The sequence below is a fragment of the Convolutriloba macropyga genome, chromosome 4 (assembly GCF_964194025.1).
Source record: "Convolutriloba macropyga chromosome 4, txConMacr16.3, whole genome shotgun sequence".
Classification (NCBI taxonomy): Eukaryota; Metazoa; Xenacoelomorpha; order Acoela; family Convolutidae; genus Convolutriloba; species Convolutriloba macropyga.
Window position 1 is genome coordinate 31,951,067 of NC_134471.1, and position 22,988 is coordinate 31,974,054.

At 35.4% G+C, this 22,988-nt stretch overlaps 2 protein-coding genes across 8 annotated transcripts in view; one reads left to right on the top strand and one right to left on the bottom strand.

The window, feature by feature from the left end:
• Nucleotides 1-22,988, bottom strand: part of LOC142337623 (ubiquitin-conjugating enzyme E2-17 kDa-like) — a 461,614-nt gene that overhangs the window by 177,876 nt on the left and 260,750 nt on the right. The window lies entirely within an intron of this gene.
• The window catches only part of LOC142337619 (rho guanine nucleotide exchange factor 7-like), a 111,922-nt gene that overhangs the window by 30,657 nt on the left and 58,277 nt on the right, over nt 1-22,988 (top strand). For all 7 annotated transcript variants that reach the window (XM_075386974.1, XM_075386975.1, XM_075386976.1 and 4 more), the window contains exons 6-7: nt 15,017-15,230; nt 19,807-19,866. In XM_075386974.1, coding sequence (XP_075243089.1) covers nt 15,017-15,230; nt 19,807-19,866 — 274 coding nt within the window. The remainder of the gene's footprint in view (nt 1-15,016; nt 15,231-19,806; nt 19,867-22,988) is intronic.

Consider the following 22,988-nt stretch of genomic DNA (forward strand, 5'->3'; position numbering starts at 1 on the left):
GCCGGTGAGAGGCTGACGGTGGCTTTTGAAAAGATATAAAATTGACAGCTTAAATTTTTCACAATTTAAAGTTTGTTCCACCTTTACATTATACTGAACCAATATGCTGCATTTTTACTCAAATTAGCTCTACGAAAACATAATTGCGCAATCTGAAGGCTCTGAATTATTAATTATAGCTGCGAAGCTGTAATCTGAGCGTAGCTATATTGCGGTGCTCTTGTTTTTTTTGTTTCGTCGTCTGACGCTCTTTTTTCGTTTTACATTTGTTCACACAGCAAAGCTGAAAAAGTCAAATTTTCTGAATGACTTCCTCCTCTCACTAACGGCATTTGCGCGCGTGACGTCATTTCTCACTCACTTTAGCAAAAGTTTTAAGGTTATTTGCGTGATTAGAATTTCATCAAACGTGTTTTACCTCACTCAATAAAATGACTTTTGCACTTTAAAACTTAAGCTTAATTTGAATCAGTTTAAGGTCGAAGGAACTCATATGTGCAGTAAAGGTCCCTAATAAATTTATCGCTGAATATTATTTACCTAGTGTTTTGTGTGGCGTCGTTTTTTTTTCAATTTAGATCTGTATCTGTTTCTATCTCTATTATACGGCACGCAAATCTATTCTTTCGCAGCTATTCCGGCAATCTGCCGGCTGTTTTTTTGTTCATACAGCTGCTTTCGAGAAGTTGAGATGTGAAAAAATTTGCTAGCGTCCTTTGGTTAACAGATTGATTTTTTTGACTGCTCTCATCTTCTCAACCGGCCATTATAGCGGCCCTAGTTTTACAATCCAAAGGATTTTAGTTGTATTGGTGCGCTGTCTTTGTTTAAATGTGTTGCTTCTAGTCATGCCGAGTTAGTAAAGCGAGCGAAAATGCGAGTACGCGTGATTTTCAAGTTAACTTCAAAGTGTATTGAGAAACTGGTGTTTGAACAAATTTTTGGATTTTGCGAGTGTTTTTTTCACGAGCTTCAATTTGACTTCTGTTTTCAGCATATCTTCTCTTGAGTGTTATTAATAGGATGCATTGGTGTTCTGTTTGCGACCATTTGGATTTGCTTGATTTTTTCGAGGGGCAGCTAGCTATTTATGATTTTGACTCTATTTGTCTTTAAAAATTAGGCAATATTTGATGCTTGAAGTTACTAGTAGCCGCCTCGGCTTCTCAGCCGGCTCTTATACGGCTCCTATTTTGTTTTTACTTTGTCGTACTAAAATTTTCACACATAACTCACTATGGAACTTCTAATTTTATGAACATTTACTACTTAAAGATCAATAGTGCATCTAAGTAGTCCAAACTTATATGCCCTAGTTCTTGAGTATTAGTCTTGAGTTTTTGATTACGAATATAAATTTCGAAAGAGCTCTTATACGGCTTTCTTATTATAGACCGTATGTGTCATAAATTTTTACTAAGATTTTAAAATTATTGCTTTCTGATTTTGATGACAACTTTTTTTTACGATCTGTGACGTCACGCTCACTGTAAATCAGCTTTTGTTCAGTCATGCAGTTTTTGGAGCTGGGTGCTTCATGTCATTTTCCACTCATATTGCATCAAGTTTTTGATAGCCGCCCTTGGCCGGCTGTTATAGCGGGCCTTTTCATGTCAATGTTCAATGAGAGGTCAATTGAGAGTGGTGATTTTATTCACGCTGGATTAATAATGGGACAGAAAAAGTAGATTTGAAGCGGGATTTTAAAAGAAGTTACTTTAATAGTGCTGGGAGAAATTGGTGTTTCATCAATTTTTTGGTTTTTGAAGGTGATTTGTTTCTTCACGTGCGGCAATTTCACTGTTTTTGCTGTTTTTTTAGAGCTATATTGCGGTGTCCTTGGTTTTTTTTACAGTTCAAAGAGTTTGAATTCTATTCTGGCGCTGTTTTTAAAGATCTGTTCTCACATTTTCATGATTTTTGAAGTCAAATTAGAATTGGTTACGCCGAAATAGATGATTTTGGTCACGCCGAAACAGGAAGTGGGGAACAAAGCGTCTGATTTTTGTAAGTCAACAACCCAACTCATTAAGTTGTGTTAAACAAAAATTGAAGATGATTAGTAGCCGCCGTTGGCCTCAACGGATTTTATTTAGGCGCTCTTCTCTTTTTAATAGCTGCGAAGCGATAGCGGCTATTATTGGGGACATAGCGGTTTTTTACAATTCAAAGAATTTGAATTGTTTTGGGGCGCTGTCTTTTTTGAAAGATCTGTTCTCACATTTTCATGATTTTTGAAGTCAAATTAGAATGATGATTCTGGTCACGCCGAAACAGGAAGTGGGGAACAAAGCGAATGATTTCTGCGGTGTGAACTTGTGCTCGAATTTTAATGTAGAGTGAGAAATTGTTGTTTGAACAAAAATTTGCTTTCTCGCTAGTGGTTTTCTGTTCACGTGGCATTTTGACATCGATTGTTACTGTTTTTTTTCAATTTTTTATCTGATTTTTTTTCTAAATGATTTTTACTAATCCAATAATTGTGCATTCTAGGTCTAGTTTTTAGTTTAGTCAATGAAAATTTGTTGATTTTTATGTTAGGACTTGTCCTGCAATGTTTTTTTTTGTTTCGTGGTCCGACGCTTTTTTCGTTTCACTTGTTCACAACGCACAGATGAAATCAAGTTTTCTGAATAACTTCTGTTCCTCACTAACGGCCTTTGCTTGCGTAACGTCAATTCTCACTCTTTTAAGCCAACGATTTTAGCTCATTTGCGTGATTTTGATCATACGTGACTTACCTCACTCAATAAAATGACTTTTGCACTTTAAAAACTTAAGTTTAATTGGAATTTGTTTAAGGTCAAAGGAACTCCTATGCGCAGTAAAGGTCCCTAATAAAAGGCTTCTGCGCAAGGAATTTCAACAAGCTTTATTAATTTATCGCTGAATGTTTTGTTACCTAGTTTTTTGAGCGGCGTCGATTTGTTTTCAATTTAGTTCGGTATGTTTCTATCTCTATTTTATGACACGCAGGTCTATTCTTTCGCAGCTATTCCGGCAATCTGCCGGCTATGTTTATCCCGTTTTGGCCTGGCGCTTTTAAGACCAATAGGTAACCACTCACTACTCGTTGCGTAATTTATTCAGTGACGGAGATCAAGAGATAATTACGATTCTTGTATATCGAAGCGTAAATCAAAAATAAAAACGAGATCGCCCATGTAATAGCCGTTGGAGTACATGACGGCCGCTATTAAACACATTAAACGTCAAATTTGTGCTTTGGGATCCATCCATTTATAACTAAATTATTGAATATCTCCGGAACTATAATTACTCGGCATATTGAATCCATTTGAACTAAGTTATCCGCCCATGAATCCTGTAACACCGATTGGGATTGAAAGAACAGAAAATTGAAAAATTTTGCTCTACATTTTTTAGTATTTGCGGTAAAATTCTTTTCGAAATGAGAACTATATTGCTACAGAGCGCAGTTGGAGCTACTTTTGTTTCTTGGTGAGAGGATGCAGGCATTTTCATCAACACCAATAAAATTAGCCAATCAGATTGCCGCAATAGCTGCCAAATAGACTTGCGTGCCGTATAAAATAGATGGAAAAAGATAAAGATCTTTTGTACGGCATGCAAGTCTTCTTCGCAGGTATTCCGGCAATCTGACGGCTATGTTTATTGGTATTGTTGGAAATCCTTGTATCCTCTTATCAAGAAACAGGAGTATATCCAACTGCAGCAAACTAGTGGGCATTGAAAAAATAATTTTGTACAGCAATTTTTTTCGTTTTTTTTTTCAATCCCAATCGGGTTTATGGGATTCAATGGAGGCAGTTTTCGGGAAATGTGACGGTATTTTTTCAGTTCAGGACATATTCAATAAGTTAGTTTCAAATGGATGGATCCCAAATTTGAGCACAATTTTGAAGTCAACTGTGTTTAATAGCAGCTGTCATGTACTCCAACGGCTATTACATGGGCGCTCTGGTTTTTGATTTTCGTTTTACGCTTCGATGTACAAGAATCGCAATTATCTTTCGATCTCCTTCGCTGAATAAATTACGCAACGAGTAGTGAGTGGCTACTTTTTGGTCTTGAAAGCGCCAGGCCAAAACATGATAAATTAATAAGGCAGAGATTTGAGACTGTGCTTTTATGTTTTCGTAGTGCTAATTTGAATAAAAAATACTGCATATTGGTTAATGAAAAGGTGGAACAAACTATAGATTGAGAAAAATTTAAGCTGTCAGTTTTTTTAATAGCCGTCATCAGCTTCTCACTGGCTGTTATTTAGGCGCTCTCTGTTTTACAATTTCAATTACAATATAAAGGACAACGCCCCAAGTTTTGTATTGGGGCGTTGTCTTTTCAGATCTCTTCACACTTTTTCATGGTTTTTGATGTCAAATTAAAGTGATGATCTTCACGTCGGAACGGGAATTGGAGCGAAAAAAACTAGTGGTTTTGGAGCGTTAAGTGTTTTTGCTCAAAATGTAAATTTGACCTTACCATTTTTCCGATTTCTGATTTTTTCTAAATTGTTCTTCCAAACCGTTTACGGCCCATTCTTGGTCTAAATTATGTTAGGGCAATTTTTTTTTATTTGTAGTCCAGAGCTTGTCCTGCTAGTGTTTTTAATTTGTTTTACCTTTCGATTTCGTTTTTCGTTGTACATGAATCACGATTTTTTTTCGTTTGATTTCTGTTTTACCATTTCAGTCCATTCACTCAATGAATAACTCACTATAGTGAATACGGTCACGGTCAAAGGAGCAAAATAAAAAACGGGATTAACTGATTGGTCCTGCCGTTAAGTTCGTGCATAGTGCATTAGGTTATCGAAGTTCATTAGAGCGATTGCTAACTAACATTATCATTAAGCTTTGTGGCCTTCTGTTTAGAAGATGAACTATTATTATTATTTTAGAATATAATGGAAACTGCCACCCAAATTAGAACAGTTTTTCAGCCCAAATTAGAACACTTATTGACTCTGGGAAAAAATTCTGCCAATTTATCTTTTTCTTTTTCAGTCCTGATGCCCGTCGAGGTGGTCAACGGTGGCTTTTTTCCGGCAATTTGCCTGCTATGTTTAATCCTGTTCCGATCTCGATATCGATCTGGCGTTAACGGCTGCTATTTGCCGGAGATCTGCGTGCTGCTATGTTTGCTACTAGTTAAGTTACTTTTCAGAATTTAACGAAAGTGCTGCAAATCGTTGAAAATTTTCTTGCGCAAACGGCAAACTTCATTTGTTTTGGAGTGTGACCTCTCCTTCAATTTCATCCAGGTTTTTGGTGATCTGTTAGTTATTAATTGCTCTTGAACGAAGTTCATAGCAATTTTTGTAAGCGTGTTGGTCTTTTATGCAAATTCGCTTGACATTTTGCGCTTTTCTTCTATGACTTCTTTGACTTCTCAAGTGACTTTTTCACGCTTTCGTTCTTTATTTTTGAGTGATCTCTTTTGCTCTCAATCTTGTTGCTAATATAAATTTGGTTGCAGCATAGCAATAGTAAGGGCCAAATAGCAGTCAATGGTTCGAATCGCGGTGGTGGTCAAATGGTTTTGCACCCGCCTGTCGTTCGAGAGCAATTCTTCCGACATTAGTCGGTTTATGTTTTTTGTTTTTTTTTCGGTAATAGGTAGGCTTGGATTGGAGATTTTATATCGCGGAAAGTCGTGGATAGGCTTGGCATGTTGCCAAATGCCATTTTCGATTAGACCGCTTTTGTCAGAATTTAGTTAAATTTGTGCTACAAATGTTACCTTACCTCGTTATAATGTAAACGGACTACTCTACATCTTTTTCGCACGATACCTAATTTTGCTTGGTGCTCGGAATTAAGTAGTTTGTACGCGTTTGGGTTGTGTTTAATAATTGCGCGAAAATATTTGGAGTTGTTAAATTATCCTAATAGGATCTGAAAGGTGGATTAGTGTCTTTATAATTGCCGACGATTTACTGGCACCGTGGGAACGAGTTGTGAGCTAATAGTCTGTTGAGATAAATTAAGGATTGAGCTGTTAGGATCGGTGGAAAGATTTCAGGTTGATTGGAAAGGGTGTGAAACATGGTGTGTTTATCAGTTGGTAATGGACGAAAACCAGTTTGATCAAACTCAATAACTGGCGCTTGTTTACACTGGAACTGCTCAATTACGCACACACGTCAGACTTAGTTTACATAACATGAATTATACTCGACCTCAGATCTCATCTTAATTGAACTACCCTTTGATTCTGTTACAAATTCTACCCTCTTGCTAACCCACTCTTCCACATTAACTAGTTGAACCGCAAATTAGAGGGATTACGGAATTTTTAGCAGATGAACCCATTAGCCGAAGAAAAGCTGGTTTTTTCGCTCTGTTGTACAATATTTGCTATGTTCTATATGATTCGTCAACTTAAAAGGCTTTCGAACTATTAACTTTAGTCCTGTCAAAAGTTTGTCTGTGATCGGCCAATTTATAATAAACATTATGAAGTCCTTTTGTTTTCTGTAAGTTGCTATAGCCTACAAACCTTTCTAAAACATTCATTGCTCATAAATAGAAATTTTATATATAAAATTTCTATTTATGAGCAATGAATGGTCTAGAAAGGTTTGTAGAATTTAACATTCAAGTTACAGAGAGCGGAGGTCTGACGTTACTAGTCGATTTTGTTTGTAATCGGCCAACTTAATTGGAATGGCCACTTGTTATTAAGTGCCGTTTTTGCTTGTTAGGTAAACAACGCCGTTGGTCCCACACCTTACCAAACTAAATTTGCTTTACTTAAACTGGAAACTTGAAGCCTAGATCCAGTCACAGTTCAGTTGTACTGGGCTAACAAGACTAATTTGTATATACTGAACTGTTCGTTTTGGAACTGTCCCCTGTCAGTGTTGGCGTACGACATTTAACGTTCAAATAAAAACTGGTAAGTTTTCATTTTCGGCTTTCTCTTTATCTGAGTTTGCACATAAGCAAAATTTTAGGTGGCCTTTTTCATTGTAACAATATAATTGTACATTGGCTTGTTTTGAGGTGCTTTCTAGGTTTACACGGGGGGGGGGGGGGGGGGGGGGTTGAAACAGTCACGTGTTCCATTGAAAAATCTTGTACTCTTCGTCTAAAAGCGCTCATCTATTTCAGCGTCACACAAAAATGTTCATGGATGTTTTTACACTAAGTACAATGACATTTTCTCTGATTTTTTGGCTGACTTTTTTTGCCCGTTTTGCTTGATCTCAAATGAAATTAAAATAATTTGGTTTCTGTTGCTTCTGTTATGCTATTTTTTGTTTTATCTTTTCCGTCTGACTGATTTGGTTTTCAGTCGACAGAAACGGGATGAGCTAGCTGATTTTGATGGTTTTTGATAAAGGTAAGCTAATTTTTCCCACCGGACCAACTTTTATTGGAAGGAGAACCGGACCAACTTTTATGTGCTCAACTGGGTTTTTTCCAGTCAATTTTCGCCGACCGATATATCGTACAGAAATGTCAGTGGTATCGTTAGAAAACTCGTTGTCAAGCTTCGAATATCGAAGAGATTTTTATAGCTGCGAGACTGTAAGCTGAGCGGTGCTATATTGCAGTGCTCTTGGTTTTTTACAATTCAAAAATCTTTCAAAACGGGATAAACAGTTAAAGCCCAGCGGGCATTAAGTTTCATTAGAGGCCCAAAGTTAGCTTCAGTAGTTTTTCAAGTGCTTAGAGTGGTGCAGCCGCTGGGATGGCCTTAATTAAAGGTTAAAAGGTCATTTTTATAGCTGCGAAGCTGTAAGCTGAGCGAAGCTATATTGCGCTGCTCTTGGTTTTTTGTTTCTTCGTCTGACGCTCTTTTTCGTTTTACATTTGTTCACACAGCAATGCTGAAAAAATCAATTTTTCTGAATTACTTCCTCTCACTAATGGCGTTTGTGCGCGTGACGTCATTTCTCAACCTCTCTAGAAAAAGTATTTAAGGCATTTGCGTGATTAGATTTTGATCATACGTGACTTACCTCACTCAATAAAATGACTTTTGCACTTTAAAATTTAAGTCTAAATTGAATTAATTTAAGGTCAAAGGAACTCATAAATGTAGTGAAGGTCCCTAATAAAAGGTTTCTGCAGAATGAATTTTAACAAGCTTTATTAATTTATCGCTGAAGGTTTTTTACCTAGATTTTTGAGCGGCGTCGATTTTTTTTCAATTTAGATCTGTATCTTTCTATCTCTACTATACGGCACGCAAGTCTATTCTTTCGCAGCTATTTCGGCAATCTGCTGGCTATGTTTAGGAGTTTTTGGGCTCAAAATGTTGCAATTTTTCATGTTTTTTTAAATTTTTTTTTGTTGAAGTTGTAGTCTTACGTTAAAGTTTTTGAAAAATGACGAAGGCCTTTTGCGAGACATAATAACTTGTTATGACCATTTTTTGAGCTATATACAAATAGTTTTGGTTTTAAATGTACAAACATGCAAAATTATACTAATTTTCGCAACTTTTTCAAGTTTTTGAAAATTTTGTCATGTTTTGAGTTTTTCCAGCTTCAGTGGCCAGGAAATGTCCTTTGTGGTTTGACAATAGAGCTCTGAATGGTTCTAGTAATAAAGCAAATAATGGATTGGTTTTCAACATTTTAATATCTTGAAATTTGGCATTTTTTTATATAAATTTTGCAGTTTTTTCAAGGTTTCCTGAAGTTTTTGTCAATTTTTGATTTTTCCATTATCAAGTGACCGAAGACCTATTCCACGGCCTGATGAAAATGTACGGCATGGTTGTTAGTTTCAATGGATTTGTTTTCAACAATTTAACCCTTCCAGTTTTATAAAATTTTTTGATCAAATTTGAAATTTTTTCAAATCATGTCTTTTCTGTCAGTTTTTCTTGCCTCAGTAGCCAGGTAACCTCATCTAAGATTTGATAGTATTTTATTACATAGTTGCTAGGAGGAAAATTACTGGTTTTCGATGTTTTAATAGAACGAAATTGTAATTTTTTGAAATTTTCCAAAAATTATTGCCTATCGATCTTTGAGCCAATCAATTTTTTAATGCTTGGAATTGGGTTAATGGATAGCCTCTAGAGACACAGAATTGATTCTCAAGATATTAATATCACAATTTTTAGCAAAATTTTATTAAATTTTGCAATTGATTTCATTTTTTTTTTCATTTTTCGGTCTTTTTTGAGTTAATCGATCTTCAAGGGCCAATGAATTTTTTCAGGTTATGCAGATATAATTTTGGACCAATTTCAAAACCAGAAAATGGTCTGGAACATGTTTTTGAAACATGCATTTTTAAAGGGATGAAATTTTTCCGAAGGGAAAAAAGCTTCAGAGTTTTTGTAATGAGTATATTTTTGTTTAGTTCATTTTTTAATTTCTCAATTTTTTGATGATTTTGTTTGTGTTTTGGCTGGCTTTGTTCAATTGATCTGCTGGTCAGGTAGAGTACTTTCAAGTTTTTGAAAAAAACTTTGAATTGTATTTCAGGACTTGTACTGCTATTTTTTTTTTTGTTTCGTCTGACGCTCTTTTTTCGTTCTACATTTGTCCACACCTCAAAGCTGAAAAGTCAAATTTTCTGAATGACTTCTTCCTCTCACTAACTGCTTTTGCGCGCGTGACGTCATTTCTCACTCTCTCTAGCAAAAGTTTTTTGCGTGATTAGCTTTTGATCATAAGTGACTTACCTCACTCAATAAAATGACTTTTGCACTTTGAAATTTAAGTTAATTTTGGATTAGTTTAAGGTCAAAGGAACTCATATGTGTAATGAGGATCCCTAATGAAAAGTTTTCTGCGCGATGAATTTTAACAAGCTTTATTAATTTATCGTTTAATTTTTTTACATAGCTCTTTGAGCGGCGTCGATAATTTTTTCAACTTATATTTGTATCTGTTTCTATCTGTATCATACGGCACACAAGTCTATTCTTTCGCAGCTATTCCGATAATCTGAGGGCTATTTTTGAAATAGCAGCACAGCGGTAGCTGGGGCTTGGCCGTCTCTTGTTTTTCATTTCGCCGTCAAGATTTTTGTTACAATCATATGACGTCACAATCACTTCAAATCTGCTTTTTGTCCTTTGGTTCATGCAATTTCAACTGAATTTCGTGCGTGACGTCTTTTTTCTCTCTAAGTGGAGCTTGTTTTTTATTCGCGTGATTAAATTTTTGGTCACTCATGACTAACCTCACTCTCAAAAATGACTTCCTCACTCTGAATTTGACTTTTTTCTTTAGTTCAAAGAGATGAGGTCAAGTGAGTGTATGTCACTCTAATTGAAGGGTATATAAAATCAACAATAAGTTATACAGATTCATAATCAAAATGCAACATCTTCGTATTTAATGAAAAGTTTTTTTTTCGTCTTTCTTTTACTACCTTTTTGAGATTGAAGATCTGCAAAGCTATTAAGCCTATTATCTGGCAGTCTGCCAGTTATGTTTTGAATTTAGCATTTTCCGAGTAGTAACGGAGGTTTAAAATTTTGTGATGTTTGGCCTCACTTGTGTTATATTGTTCATTTTTTTCGTAATTTTTGCTCAATTTTTGATTAGAATTTATGATAGAACTGATATGGATATTGTCATTGGTTCTAAGTTTATAGATAAAAGACTTGGTGAAGCGTTGCAACCGAACTTTTTGCTAAAATTTTGAAAGTTTAGCGTTTTTCCTCATGAAAAATGGCACCAAATATGCTTTAGTCTACTTCGTGCAAATTGTTCTGTAGTGCAGACTTACTTTTGGTTTGCTCAGTTCAGAGCTGTTTTACCTCAAGTTTTCAAGAAAGAGGTTTTGTATTTAAGAATACGGCGGACTTTCTCTTTAATGCGATATTAATCAAAGTAAATCCTTTATTTTTGATAAATTGAGATTTTCATATGCCAAATATATTACGCAACTATTACTTTTTTAAACGCCGCAAAGCAATAGCAAGGCCAGTTTTGTTCTCATCGTTGATTTTTGCATTGAAAGTGGATTCGGATTGTATTTTAGCTCGGTTAATTTTCTTTCTGCATTTGTTTTCGAATTACAGGCAAGTCTGTTTTCAATTGGAAGTTCAGTTAATGAGAAGTTCCATCAACATTCAAATGAGGCCAAGCGAATAAATATGTTTTTGGAGTAAAACATGGTTTTTATAGCTCCCAATATTTTCATTGCTTTCTAATGAGTTTTGGAGTTTTGACAGATCAAATTTACTTGCAAATGAGGGCCAATGAACATATACATTACTTTTAATGGAAAGCGTGTAATTTTTTTGGCTTGAATACTTTTTGTGTAAAATTGTCTAAAACTTTGAGTTCTGTCTGTATTTGATATAGTCTTTCAAACCTTATTTCTCAAATGACAGACCTTACTGGTTTCTAGAGAGTTGAAAGTAAAATATCGAGTATTTTTTTGGAAAGCCATGGGTTGCTATGACTCTAGTTTTGACACTTTTTCACCTGGTAGCGTCTTAACAAAAATCCTTTTTCATGTGAATTAGATTATATTCTTCTGTGCTGCCTGATATTTTAAATAATCGTGTTTTTGGCTTTGATACGAGGTTTTATAACTTTTCCTTTTTCGGACCTTTTCCCAATTTTGAGGTTCTTTGCTAGTCTTGTCACATTATCACATTCATGACTTATTACATTAATGGCATTGAAACAAGGCGCAATTGATTTTCTTTAATGTTATTAGTAAAAATATGGTTTTATTGGCTTCGACACCGTTTTCGCAAAATTTAATTTGATTTAATTTCAGCTCTTTGTTATTTCTGTAGTGGCATGACCTCCTGGATAATGACAGGTCTTAACGTCTTCCTATTGAGGTATAAATAAAGGTTTTTAATGATTTCAGTCAATAGTGAACACTTTTTCGACTTCGATATTATTTGTTTTCGAAAAAAATAAACGCATTTTTTTAACTTCGCTTTTCTCATTTATCGTTTTATTATTTATTCTGGATAAAGGCAGGTCCAGTAATTTTTCTGATAACAGTTTGTTGTTTCTGTTTAGGTTGTCTTTGATGCTATTCTGACTTTATTATTAAGTGATATTGAGTTTTAGTCGTAAATAATGCTGGCTGTTCTTGTTAATTGCTCTCGTAGAGAAGCAATTAGTGTAAACGTGTCTTTTTAATGCAAAATTTTCGCTTGACCGTTTTGACTTCTCGAGTGATTTTTACTCCCTTGACTTTTTGCGTTTTGCGTGGTCTAAACTTCTCTCTCAATCGCAATTTCAAGCAGCTGAACTGAATTGGTGGCAATTTAATACTCATAAGTCAAATGAAAAGTGCGCCTAAACTGGTGCTATTTTTCTGTTTAAATCATAATAGTGGCATTTATTAACTTCTAATGTGGTTATTTGAAGCCCACTATTGAACTTCTTTGTCCCGTTTCGGCTCTCCTCCTCCCCCTTTCCCCCTACCCCGACTGAAGCAGGCTGCAATTGATTAGAGCTCCCACTAGTCGTTCGAGAGCAATTCTTCCGACGTTTAGTCGGTTATGTTTAATTGCTCTTGAACGAAGTTCATAGGAATTATTGTAAACGTCTGTGTCTTTTTTATTCAAATTTTTCGCTCGACAATTTTGCGCTTTTCTTCTAGAATATTCTTTGACTTCTCAAGTAACTTTTTTACGCGTTCGTTCTTCATTTTTGAGTGATCTCTATTGCTCCGAAGTAAAGCGTGTTGCTAATATTAAATCGATTGCAGAATAGAAGAGGTAAGTGTTTCGTAGCGCAGTGGTTAGTGCGTGTGGTTGTGGATCGGGAGGTCAGTGGTTCGAGTGCCGTCAGGAGAAAGGAGTTTTGCACCCATAAAGAAAAATTGATCTTGGCTATAGCCCCGAATTAAATTGCCTCTCCTCTCATTCAATAGCAATTCTTCCGACATTTGTCGTTTAATGTTTTGATTTTATTGTTTGTCTCGTTTTAGTCTCGTTAATGACTGGTATTATCGGTCCTCTAATGAGGCATTCTTTTACTTCATTGGCTTGAGTTTAAAGCATTTCTTTCACTGTTAGCAATTACAATTATCGAACGCTATATGACTTTTTGAAAGTGTTCTATAAACCAATTATTTTTGGAAATATATATGATTTGGAAGTTTTGTATCTCTTTTTCATTTGGTAGACAATTAAATCAAAAATGTGGATGAGCGTGGTCGGAACATTATGTGCGAACGTACATCATCGAGCCTTCTTGTTTCTAAATTTACGGTTAACTGAAAGAGGGCATTAGTTCATAGCGTAAAGGGCAACTTTGGGAAGTTTGTATCCTTTGATCTCATCGTTCATTTCGTTCCCATCACCCAGTGATTGAGCTTAAATCTGTAGACCAATGACAGTTCAATGCCAATTATTTGAGTAATTCTTCTGAGGTGAGTAGGCAATGTTGTACTTATGGAACTGCGAGCATTGATACAGAACTGCGAGCATTGAGAAACCACTGTGAAAAGCGGAATAGTCAGAACGCATCCAAACTTAGTCCAAGCGGGTTGCTGTGGGAGAAGATAAATTGAAAAGCTATTTTGTGAGTGAGATTTTACAGAAACTACCTTCTTTGGTCGAAAATGGAAGGATGGAATTACTGAAAATATAGGACGGAATTACGGAACACTTCTTTAGATTAAATTTAACTATTGTATTCATGAGAAACTTTTTCCAACAATTCTAAAGGATGCACACATCACACCAATTTTTTTAAAAAAAGATGTTTCTGTTTTAACTAATTATCGTACAATTTCCGTGACACCAACTTTTGTGAAAGTTGTTGAAAGACGTTTACTTATGTTAGTAGAATATCTTGAGAAATATGGGCTCTTGAACAGAAAGCAGTTTGGCTTCCAATATAGAAGTCGTTCACTGACTCTGTGCTTAACTTTATTGAAAAAATAATAGGAAATATGGAAGATAACAACGACACAGGTGCTATGTTCTTGGATCTTGCAAAAGCTTTTAATTCAAGTTCACGAGATCTTTCTCAAGAAAGCTGAAAATTTCAATCTCACAATCAACAATTTTACGTCTCAAATCTTTTCTCACAAATCGAACAAATGCGTAAAAATGGGTATTGACTTATCAGATAGAATAGCCATTAATCATGGTGTTCCTCAAGGAACTGTGTTAGGACCTCTAATATTTGTGATTTATGTCAACGTTTTTTTCTGAAATACTGGAAGGTGAAAATTATATTGTTCAATTTGCGGATGACACCAGCAGTTTATGAAAATTTGAAAGTAATTAAAATTTTCCATTAAAGATTGAAAAAATATTAGAAAAAAACAGACAAATACCTGACAGAGAATCAACTCACATTAAATGCCAATAAACGGAGATGTTATTCTTTACAAATCATACTAATTCGGATCCAGAGTTTACTTTTAAAGGTGAAGTTATCGAACCAGCTCATGCTAATTACCTTTTGATCACGTTTTCCGTTTTACATAAGTCACGAAGTTCACGCTCGACTTACCTCACTCGCTGTTTCAACGGAATAGATTTGAAATCCTTTCACGTATTGAATTACGTGATGTGGTGAATACGGTCAAAGTCAAAAGAGCAAAATCAAAAGACGGGATAAACCGTTAAAGCGCGGTCATTAAGTCATAGTTCATTAGGTTATCAAAATGCATTAGAATGTTTGCTAGCTGAGAATGGTAATAAGCTTATTAGCTTCTAGTTCAGAAGCCCGAAATAAGTATAGTTTTAGAATCTAACTGAAACTGCGTGCCAAATTAGAACATGTGTCTCTTTTTTTCTTCTCTTTCAATCCAGATGTGCATCAAGCGCATCAACGGCGGCTATTTTCCGGCAATCTGCCGACTAGTTTTGATTTTTTTCCAGTGATTAAAAGGAAACCTTTTTTTCATGAAGTTATGATTGTCAACAAGTGAATGCAAAAGATGATCAGATACGTCACTTTGAAAATTCGAATTTTTAGTTGTCGATGATTGATTGGTGTTGTTTTCTTTTCCTAAACTTGCTGAAAATTTATTATACAACAGGCCTTAACTTGAACACGTTATCTCATGTGCTCTTATCTGTATACTGTGCGACATTAGGTTCTATAGCTTTGTTTTAGTTCGCAGTTGGACAGCTTCGCAAAAGCAAGTCGTTCTTCTCTCGGCTCAGCGTCTCCTTCTCAATCCACAAACAGTGGCGCAACAACTACAACAACAGGAGCTGCGGGGGGATACACTGGCACTATACTTGATCTGACTGCTGCATTTTCTCAGCCGTTCAGACAAGTGGAGACTTATTCGGCCATTTTGAGAGAGATCAAAGCGTCGGTTTCAGTTAGTATCGTCGTTTTCGTTTCTACTTTTGTTCATCACTCTATCATTTCACCCCCAAATTTTTCACCCCAGAGCGTTTTGCAAAACCTTCCGTATCCATTATTTTGGGCGTCAATGCCTAAATTCTTTACCCAAACACAAAGTATTCCTAACCTAAGTTCGTAGTACCACTTGTATAAGGTTTTTAAATTGGGGCGAAATGATGGTGGGTGAAGAGCTCACCCTCTGAGCAGAAATATTGATATATTATTGTGTTTTGCTAGTGCAATTTCGCCCTAGTTTGACGATTGTATCCTTGGTAAGCAAAGCTGCTTCATTTTTCTGCTTTGTTGAAAGAGGGTTGCTAAAAAATGCTTCGTTATTTTCCGGCTCTGTTTACGGTCGTTTTGAAGAAAATAATGTGTAATTACGTTTCTTTTGCGTCTGACCAAGTATTGAGAATGACCTTCAGGCTATATAATTAGTTTTTTAAATAGCCGCCCTCATCTTCTCAGCCGGCTATTATAGCGCTCCTATTTTTTTTACAATTCAAAGAATTTGAATTGTATTGGGGCGCTGTCTTTTTTTTTTTTAAGATCTGTTCACACATTTTCATGATTTTTGAAGTCAAATTGGAGTGGTGATTTTGGTCACGCCGAAACAGGAAATGGAGCGAAAAAGCGAGTGGTTTTGCGGCGTGAATTTTTTTTGCTCTTATTTTAAAGTAGAGTGAGAAAACGGTGTTTGAACAAAAATTCGGTTTCTCGGTAGTGGTTTTTTGTTCACATGCGGCAATTTCACTCTGATTTTTACTGTTTTTTCAATTTTTTGGATCGGATTTTTTTTCTAAATAGTTTTCCCAATCCATTCACAGCTCATTCTGGACCTAGTTTTTTGTTAGAATCAAAATTACATATCTAACTAGTGGTTTTTTGTTCTCCATAGCAGCATTTTGACATTGATTTTCTGTTTTTTTTGTTTTTTTCATCTGATTTTTTTAGAAATGTTTTTCCCAATTCACTCATTGTCCGTTCTAGGTCTAGTTGTTTGTTAAGTCAATGAAAATTTTTTGAATTGTGCGTCAGGACTTGTCCTGCTATGTTTTTTTACTTCGTCGAATAAAAAAATGTTTCGCTTTACCTCCTTTTGCCGCCTTTTCAACATTTTGCGTGAAATCTTTTTGACTTCTCTAGGCTAGTTTCTCTCTTCTCTCATTCTGCTAAAAGTGATTTTGAACGTCAGTTGCTCAGCAAAGCAATTCAAAATGAACAGAGTTAGTACAAAAATGGATGTCAGAAATAGAAACGGGATAAACCCATAAAGCCCAATTTTAGATGCCCGCTATTTGAACGTCGTTCCTATAAGTCTTATTTACCATCTCTAATGCTTATTGGTGTTGATAGTAGCCCCTGTAGCCTCTCTCTAAGAAACAGAAGTACGTTATGTTCAACTACGAAGTGCCATCAAAATAAATCGGACTTCAAAAAATATTTTTGTACAAAAATCTTTTTTTTTCAATATCTTCTGTTATTTCAATCCCAATCATGCTTATTGGAATCAACGGCGGCTATTTTCCGGCAATCTGCCGGGTATATTTTTTTAATAGCCGCCCTCATCTTCTCAGCCGGCTATTATAGCGCTCCTATTTTTTTTACTTCGTCGAATAAAAAAATATTTCGCTTTGCCTCATTTTTCCGCCTTTTCAACATTTTGCGTGAAATCTTTTTGACTTCTCTAGGCTAGTTTCTCTCTTCTCCCATTCTGCTAAAAATGATTTTGAACGTCAGTTGCTCAGCAAAGCAATTCAAAATGAACAGAGTTAGTACAAAAATGGATGTCAGAAATAGAAACGGGATAAACCCATAAAGCCCAATTTTAGATGCCCGTTATTTGAACGTCGTTCCTATAAGTCTTATTTACCATCTCTAATGCTTATTGTTATTGATAGGAGCCCCTGTAGCCTCTCTCTAAGAAACAGAAGTATTTTCAACTACGAAATGCCATCAAAATAAATCGGACTTCAAAAAATGTTTTTGTACAAAAATCTTTTTTTTTCAATATCTTCTGTTATTTCAATCCCAATCATGCTTATTGGAATCAACGGCGGCTATTTTCCGGCAATCTGCCGGGTATGTTTGGTAATGTCGGGCGGAAAAACCATGGTTCCTAATTTGTGAATTATTCTCAGTTTATGTGAACATTGTGCTTGTTAGCAACAATTGTTTGGTTCTAAAAGGCAGTACATTAGTGGTAGCAGTGTTAAAGAATTTAACCCCCTGTGGGTTTTTCGTGACTTGGAATGTGCCCGTACCCATCCATTCAGAACACTTTGAGTCGACTGAGGAGAATTGAAGTAGTGCTGGTGGCCCGTGGCTCTTTTTATCCCTGTAATGCATTCTTAGACCCCTTAGAGCCCCATTCATAATCACGAGTGCTCTCTAAGCTAGCTAGCACTTAACAACTATTTCTATACAACACTATTGCCCATAACTAACTATACAATGCAGTACAAAGCAATTGTATCTGGCTGCTATGGCCTTGCTTGACCAGACACCTTTTCTGCTGCACTTCGTCACCTTACTTCTCACTTTTTTCAAACTTGTGAAGGATCCCAGTTTGCTCTCCTGACTTCTGCGTGGGGTAGTTGTTAGAACAAATTTCTTTCTGGAAATTTTAAAAGTTAAACAACTTTTGTTTCCAAAACTGTTTTTGAAACATCGATGAAATTAAATTAGGTAGTGGTGAAATCTCTCCTGAGCGTCGGGCCTCGTAGGTTGTCTCCGCTTTTTGTCGATTTCTTCGTGTGAAAATGATTCCTTATTTCAATTGATTACCCTTTGAGTAAATATGTGTCAAGCCCTCCGTAAGTTGCAAAGATTTGTGCGTTGTCGGATGTCTTACTCATTTGATTGTTAAGATATTTTCAGACCACGCCTTTCCATTTATTTTGATAAATGCGAATTTGGTTTGAACTTTAGAGATAATTTAGATACATTCTTTTGTGGTCAATGGTTAAAAAGATTTGGTTAATGAGTCTCGTTTGTCGGAGAAAATTGCGTTGTTTTGTACTTTAATACGATATATGGGCTAGCTCTGAGGAATGGGAACCTGCCTGAGCTTTCATATGCGTTGTATGTGTATGTTAGGGTTAGTGGCGGGAAGCGGAAACAAGCTATTATATTCCTATTTTTGTCCCCCCTTTCATACTTGCTGATAACGCTTTTAAAGTGACTAATCGATTGAGGCGCAATGAGTGTGTATGTGCGTGTGTGCGTGCTATGACCATTGCGAGTATTCACTCCATTAAAAAAGTGCTTTGTCTCCCCCCTCTCTCACTTATTCAGAATCCTCCTTTTCTTCCTTCCTAGCTGCGGAGGTGGTTTGATTAAATTCCTCTCACAACTAATTGGACCCAACCTCTTTTTCTCGGCTAGCTGTCTGTCTGTTTGTATTTTTATGTCAATCACCCTAACAAATGTCCATTTTGTGTTCAGCAACATCATCGTTTATATTACGGCTCTATATTTGACCTTTATTATGCTTATGCTTTTCTGAAAGAAAAAAAGTAAGCAAAGATACCCCCTCACCTCAGTTTTGCTTGACTATTGGATGCCTTGTACGTATTAACTAGCGCTGAAAAGAAGAAAAGATTATTTTGGTTTTCTTGACTGACATTGTCTCTATTTCGGTGTTATTGTTTTCTGTTAAATTGCCTAGGGCTACAGAGTTTCCATTTAACTCAAATGATTTGTATGTTGTTTAGTTGAACAGTTTTGAAGTGTTTATTCTATTTTCTAATTTCGACTTCATTATTCAATCAATTTTTATCTATATTATATTGGTGACATCATTATATATATTACCCTTCAGTTATGCCCTTACACAGCGCATTTTAGTTCTCTCTATCTGTTTTATTTGATGAAGAAATTTGAACTCTCTAAACCGTTATTGATTTTTTATGTCGTGAATTTTACCCTTATCACATCTGTATCAGATAAAGGACAATATAAAAGGTAAACAGTCTAATCCATGCAAAGGCGCCACCACTTTCAGAACATAGTCTTGTTCGTATCATTAACTTTTCCAGTTAACTCATGCTGTGTTGCAAACCATAGTTGTTCCTTTTAGAGTCCTAAGATTTGTTCCCCGCTATCAATTGTTAAGCTGTGACTGCTTTCGGACGCGTTCTAATCTGTTTCTGCTTTCACAAATTCAATTTTCTGGTCAATTGAATTGTTAATGTGAAAATAATGCCTGCTGGCAAACGTAACACAACTATTATAATCAAATAAGAAGACGGTGAAATTTGTCCAAAATTATCTCTTTTTATCCCCCAGTCATTTTCTGCTCGCGTCTTCCCCGCTGTTACATTTATGCTTCCATTGTTGAGAAGGTGTACGTTAAATTATGTACCACGACCACCTTATAACGAGTGCAGTTGTGTTCTAAATTTAGTCTATTTCCGTAAAACACACAGTTCGGGAATGCCAGGTTTTCAGAAACACAGAAGTATTTGCTGTTTACAAATTCTTCATATTTGAACCTACTTGATTATTATTTGTGGTAATTTTAACTCGAAGGCTGCTTATGTGTTTAGGACTCGCATCCAGACTACAACCAGATAACAGAAGCAATTAGAATGTCCGACAATTTAGTGGTGAGTCATACATTATTACCTCTTTAAAAAATTTAAAAATTTTAGCAATGTTTAATTTTTCAATTTATTGCTTGCCTCTTGCAGTTTTTGGCTGATCCATTCGACTTTCCTGAAAAAAGAATAATAAATTATTTTGGGTATCCCCAAGTGCATTAGATTATGCTGCATGCTGCAAAAGTTTTACTAATGGATTAAGGACTAGGTTCACCGAAAGGTAGAGAAGCAGAAATTTTTTCCTTAAAGGGAAATTTGGATCAAATCTCTCCCTTATTGTGCGCGCACAGAGTGAGTATGCTTACGCTGGCTACATCAGGCCATCGTTTAAGAAATCAAATTCGTGTAATTTTAGCTATTTTCTATTGTACAGAATAATTGCAAAGATTAAACAGATTCAACTCAGTTTGACGCAATTAATGTAGTCGTGGATCTTTTCTGCAAAATTTTCTCATTTGACCGCTGTGCATGTTATTTCGCTCTCTTTAGCAGTTTGACTTTTATCGAAAGAAACGGAGAACCTGGTATAGCAAGAGGCATTACGTCTCTGTCTAGCTCTTAGAGACTTCGGGCATTTTGAATTTATGTAGGTTTGTGACTCATGAACCCCCCATTCAAAGTATGCCATAAAGCACTTTGATCCATAAGGTCGGTAATGTGCGTTTGCATAAAATTCCGACCCCAAACATCCACATCTTGGCATAATTGTCTACCAAATGAGGAAAAGAGAGAAAACCCCCAAAAATTCAAGTATTTTTCAAAAAATTATATGAGCAAAAATATGGCCTCCAACGTAAATACTTCACTGGAGTTAAAAAAGCGGCATTGGATTAATGAGATCTGCCATTATTAAGAAAGTGAGGCAAGACGAACAACAAAATCAAACAACATCAACAAACTTTAACTGCATCCAAAACTTAATGTCCATTAAAAAAAACTTAATAACAATGTCAAGATGCGTCAGATAACATTGATGCGTCTTTTGGTAGACAAGATGTGGGACAAGACCATTATAAGGCTCGGTTACAATTAGACAAAAAAGAAAAACAGCAAAATTAATTAATTCGCTTATATTTTTAAAAGCAATTAATTAAACAAGTAATGAAAACCTTTATATAACAACTGAAAACATGCAAATGTTGTATTAACACCGATGCCTATATAGGAGGGCATTAAGACCTGTCTTTATTCAGTTTTATATGCGGTTACAAAAAGAACAACAAATAGAGACACCAAACAAAATTTCAATTAAAACTTGCGAGAAGACGCTGTCGAAGCCGTTGAGCCATATTTTGCCCTCTAAAAATGTTTGATAGCGCCTTCGTCGATTGCCAATATTGTGTTATGGGACCTCCCATTAATGAGACTAGGTAAAAAAAAATGACAGAAAAAGAAAAAGGGGTAAAATTAATAAATACTTTTGTATTTTTCGAAATCAATTATTTTCAAAGTCATAAAAGCCATTAGCTACAGAATGAAAAAATTAATTAGGTTCATTTGTTTTTCCAAAAGAAACCCTTGAGACCTATAATTGTTCAGCATATGTCTTCCGTTTACAAAAATAACGCCAAATATAGACAAAAATCACAACTTCCGTTGCGAAAAACCCGCGTTGGAGCCAATTAAGTCATAACGAATTCTTTAATTTCTTTAAATTTTGCACACTTGCGCCTGCTCTCGACGCCAATAATGTCATATGTGACTTGTAATTTACGAAACTAGGTAACAAATACACACAAAGAACGAATTTGCGAAGTTAGTGTTTTAAAGCAATTGTTTTCAAAATCCTGAAAGCAATCAGCGATCACTCTAAATAAAAATATAGGCTCCTCTAATACTCCATAAAAAGCCAGTGAGACCTGCCTTCTCCGCGAAATTTTACGACTAAAATACAAAGTGAAAACGAAAGTTAAAGACAAAGTAAAAAAGCTCAAATTCTTCGAGAAAGTGGGTCGAAGCCGTTAAAACCATAATCTGTACGTCTGAAGTTTTTGATTTGTTCAATTGTGACGTATTTTGAACGTCAGTAATGTGTTATGTCAACTGTCAATAATGTGTGATGTGAAAAACGAGAAAAAGGCTTCAAAAATGGGCAAATGCCTAAAAATAAAAAGAATGTGAAATCTGGTATCAAAGCCAAATAATATCAACTTTACGCGTAAAACCTGAAGAGATTAATTTTTATAGTAGAAAGCAGAATTCTTGCTTTGCTGGCACTAAGCTACAAGTTGACCGAATTAAGAGAAAATTGGTGGCAAAGTTCAAAAAGCCATTATTTAAAAACCAAATAGTATTAAAAGACAAAACTACCAAGCTTTCGAATAAAAACCTAGATACATTAATTTGGAACTACTTTAGAAGCCAATTGGATCTATCACGAATGAGCTTTCTTTGGATTGTTGTGTTCTTTAATTAACATAAAAATTTATCGACTTTTAACAAAAGACCTACTGATTAGAATCCGAATTTTTTTGGATTGTAACAGTCCAAGATTGGACCAAAACTTAACTTGCTTTTGCTGTTCCTCCATTATTAACCCTTAATTGTTTCGATTGTATTAGAAATAGCTACTTTGTTTGTTAAAAAATGAAAAAATGCTTCGGTTTTGATAATCATCGACAAAAGTAAGCAAAATTCGGCAAAACTTAAATTCCAGAGCACTCTCAATGGAAGTGGAAGTAGGACTAGACCCCTTTGGAGTTTACAAAGATTGTGTTGGTGGTGTTTGGGTGTTGAATTTGGCAAATTAAAAGTGGACCAAAGAAGCTTATTTTGTGCAATTTTTGATGAAAAAGGCTTAATTTTGGAATATTTAGCCAACATTTTAGCGGCAAAAAAATTAAATGAAAATAGTCAACAATACCTTTTTGTCTCTGAAAATCAAATTAACACTATTATTAACAATTTTAACATTTTGTAGCAAAATTGACCAAAATTTAGGCAAAACGTCGGAAAAATGTGAATGAAAATAAAGCAAATCGGTCTCAATATTCACAAAAAAATAAGCCTTGATAACTCGCTCTAGAAAAGGAAATTCAAAAATTGTTTTTTTTTCATATTCTACGCTGAATGAATTTTTTATTGATACCACTCACAACTCTTTGCCATGAGTATTTTTATCGGTCAAA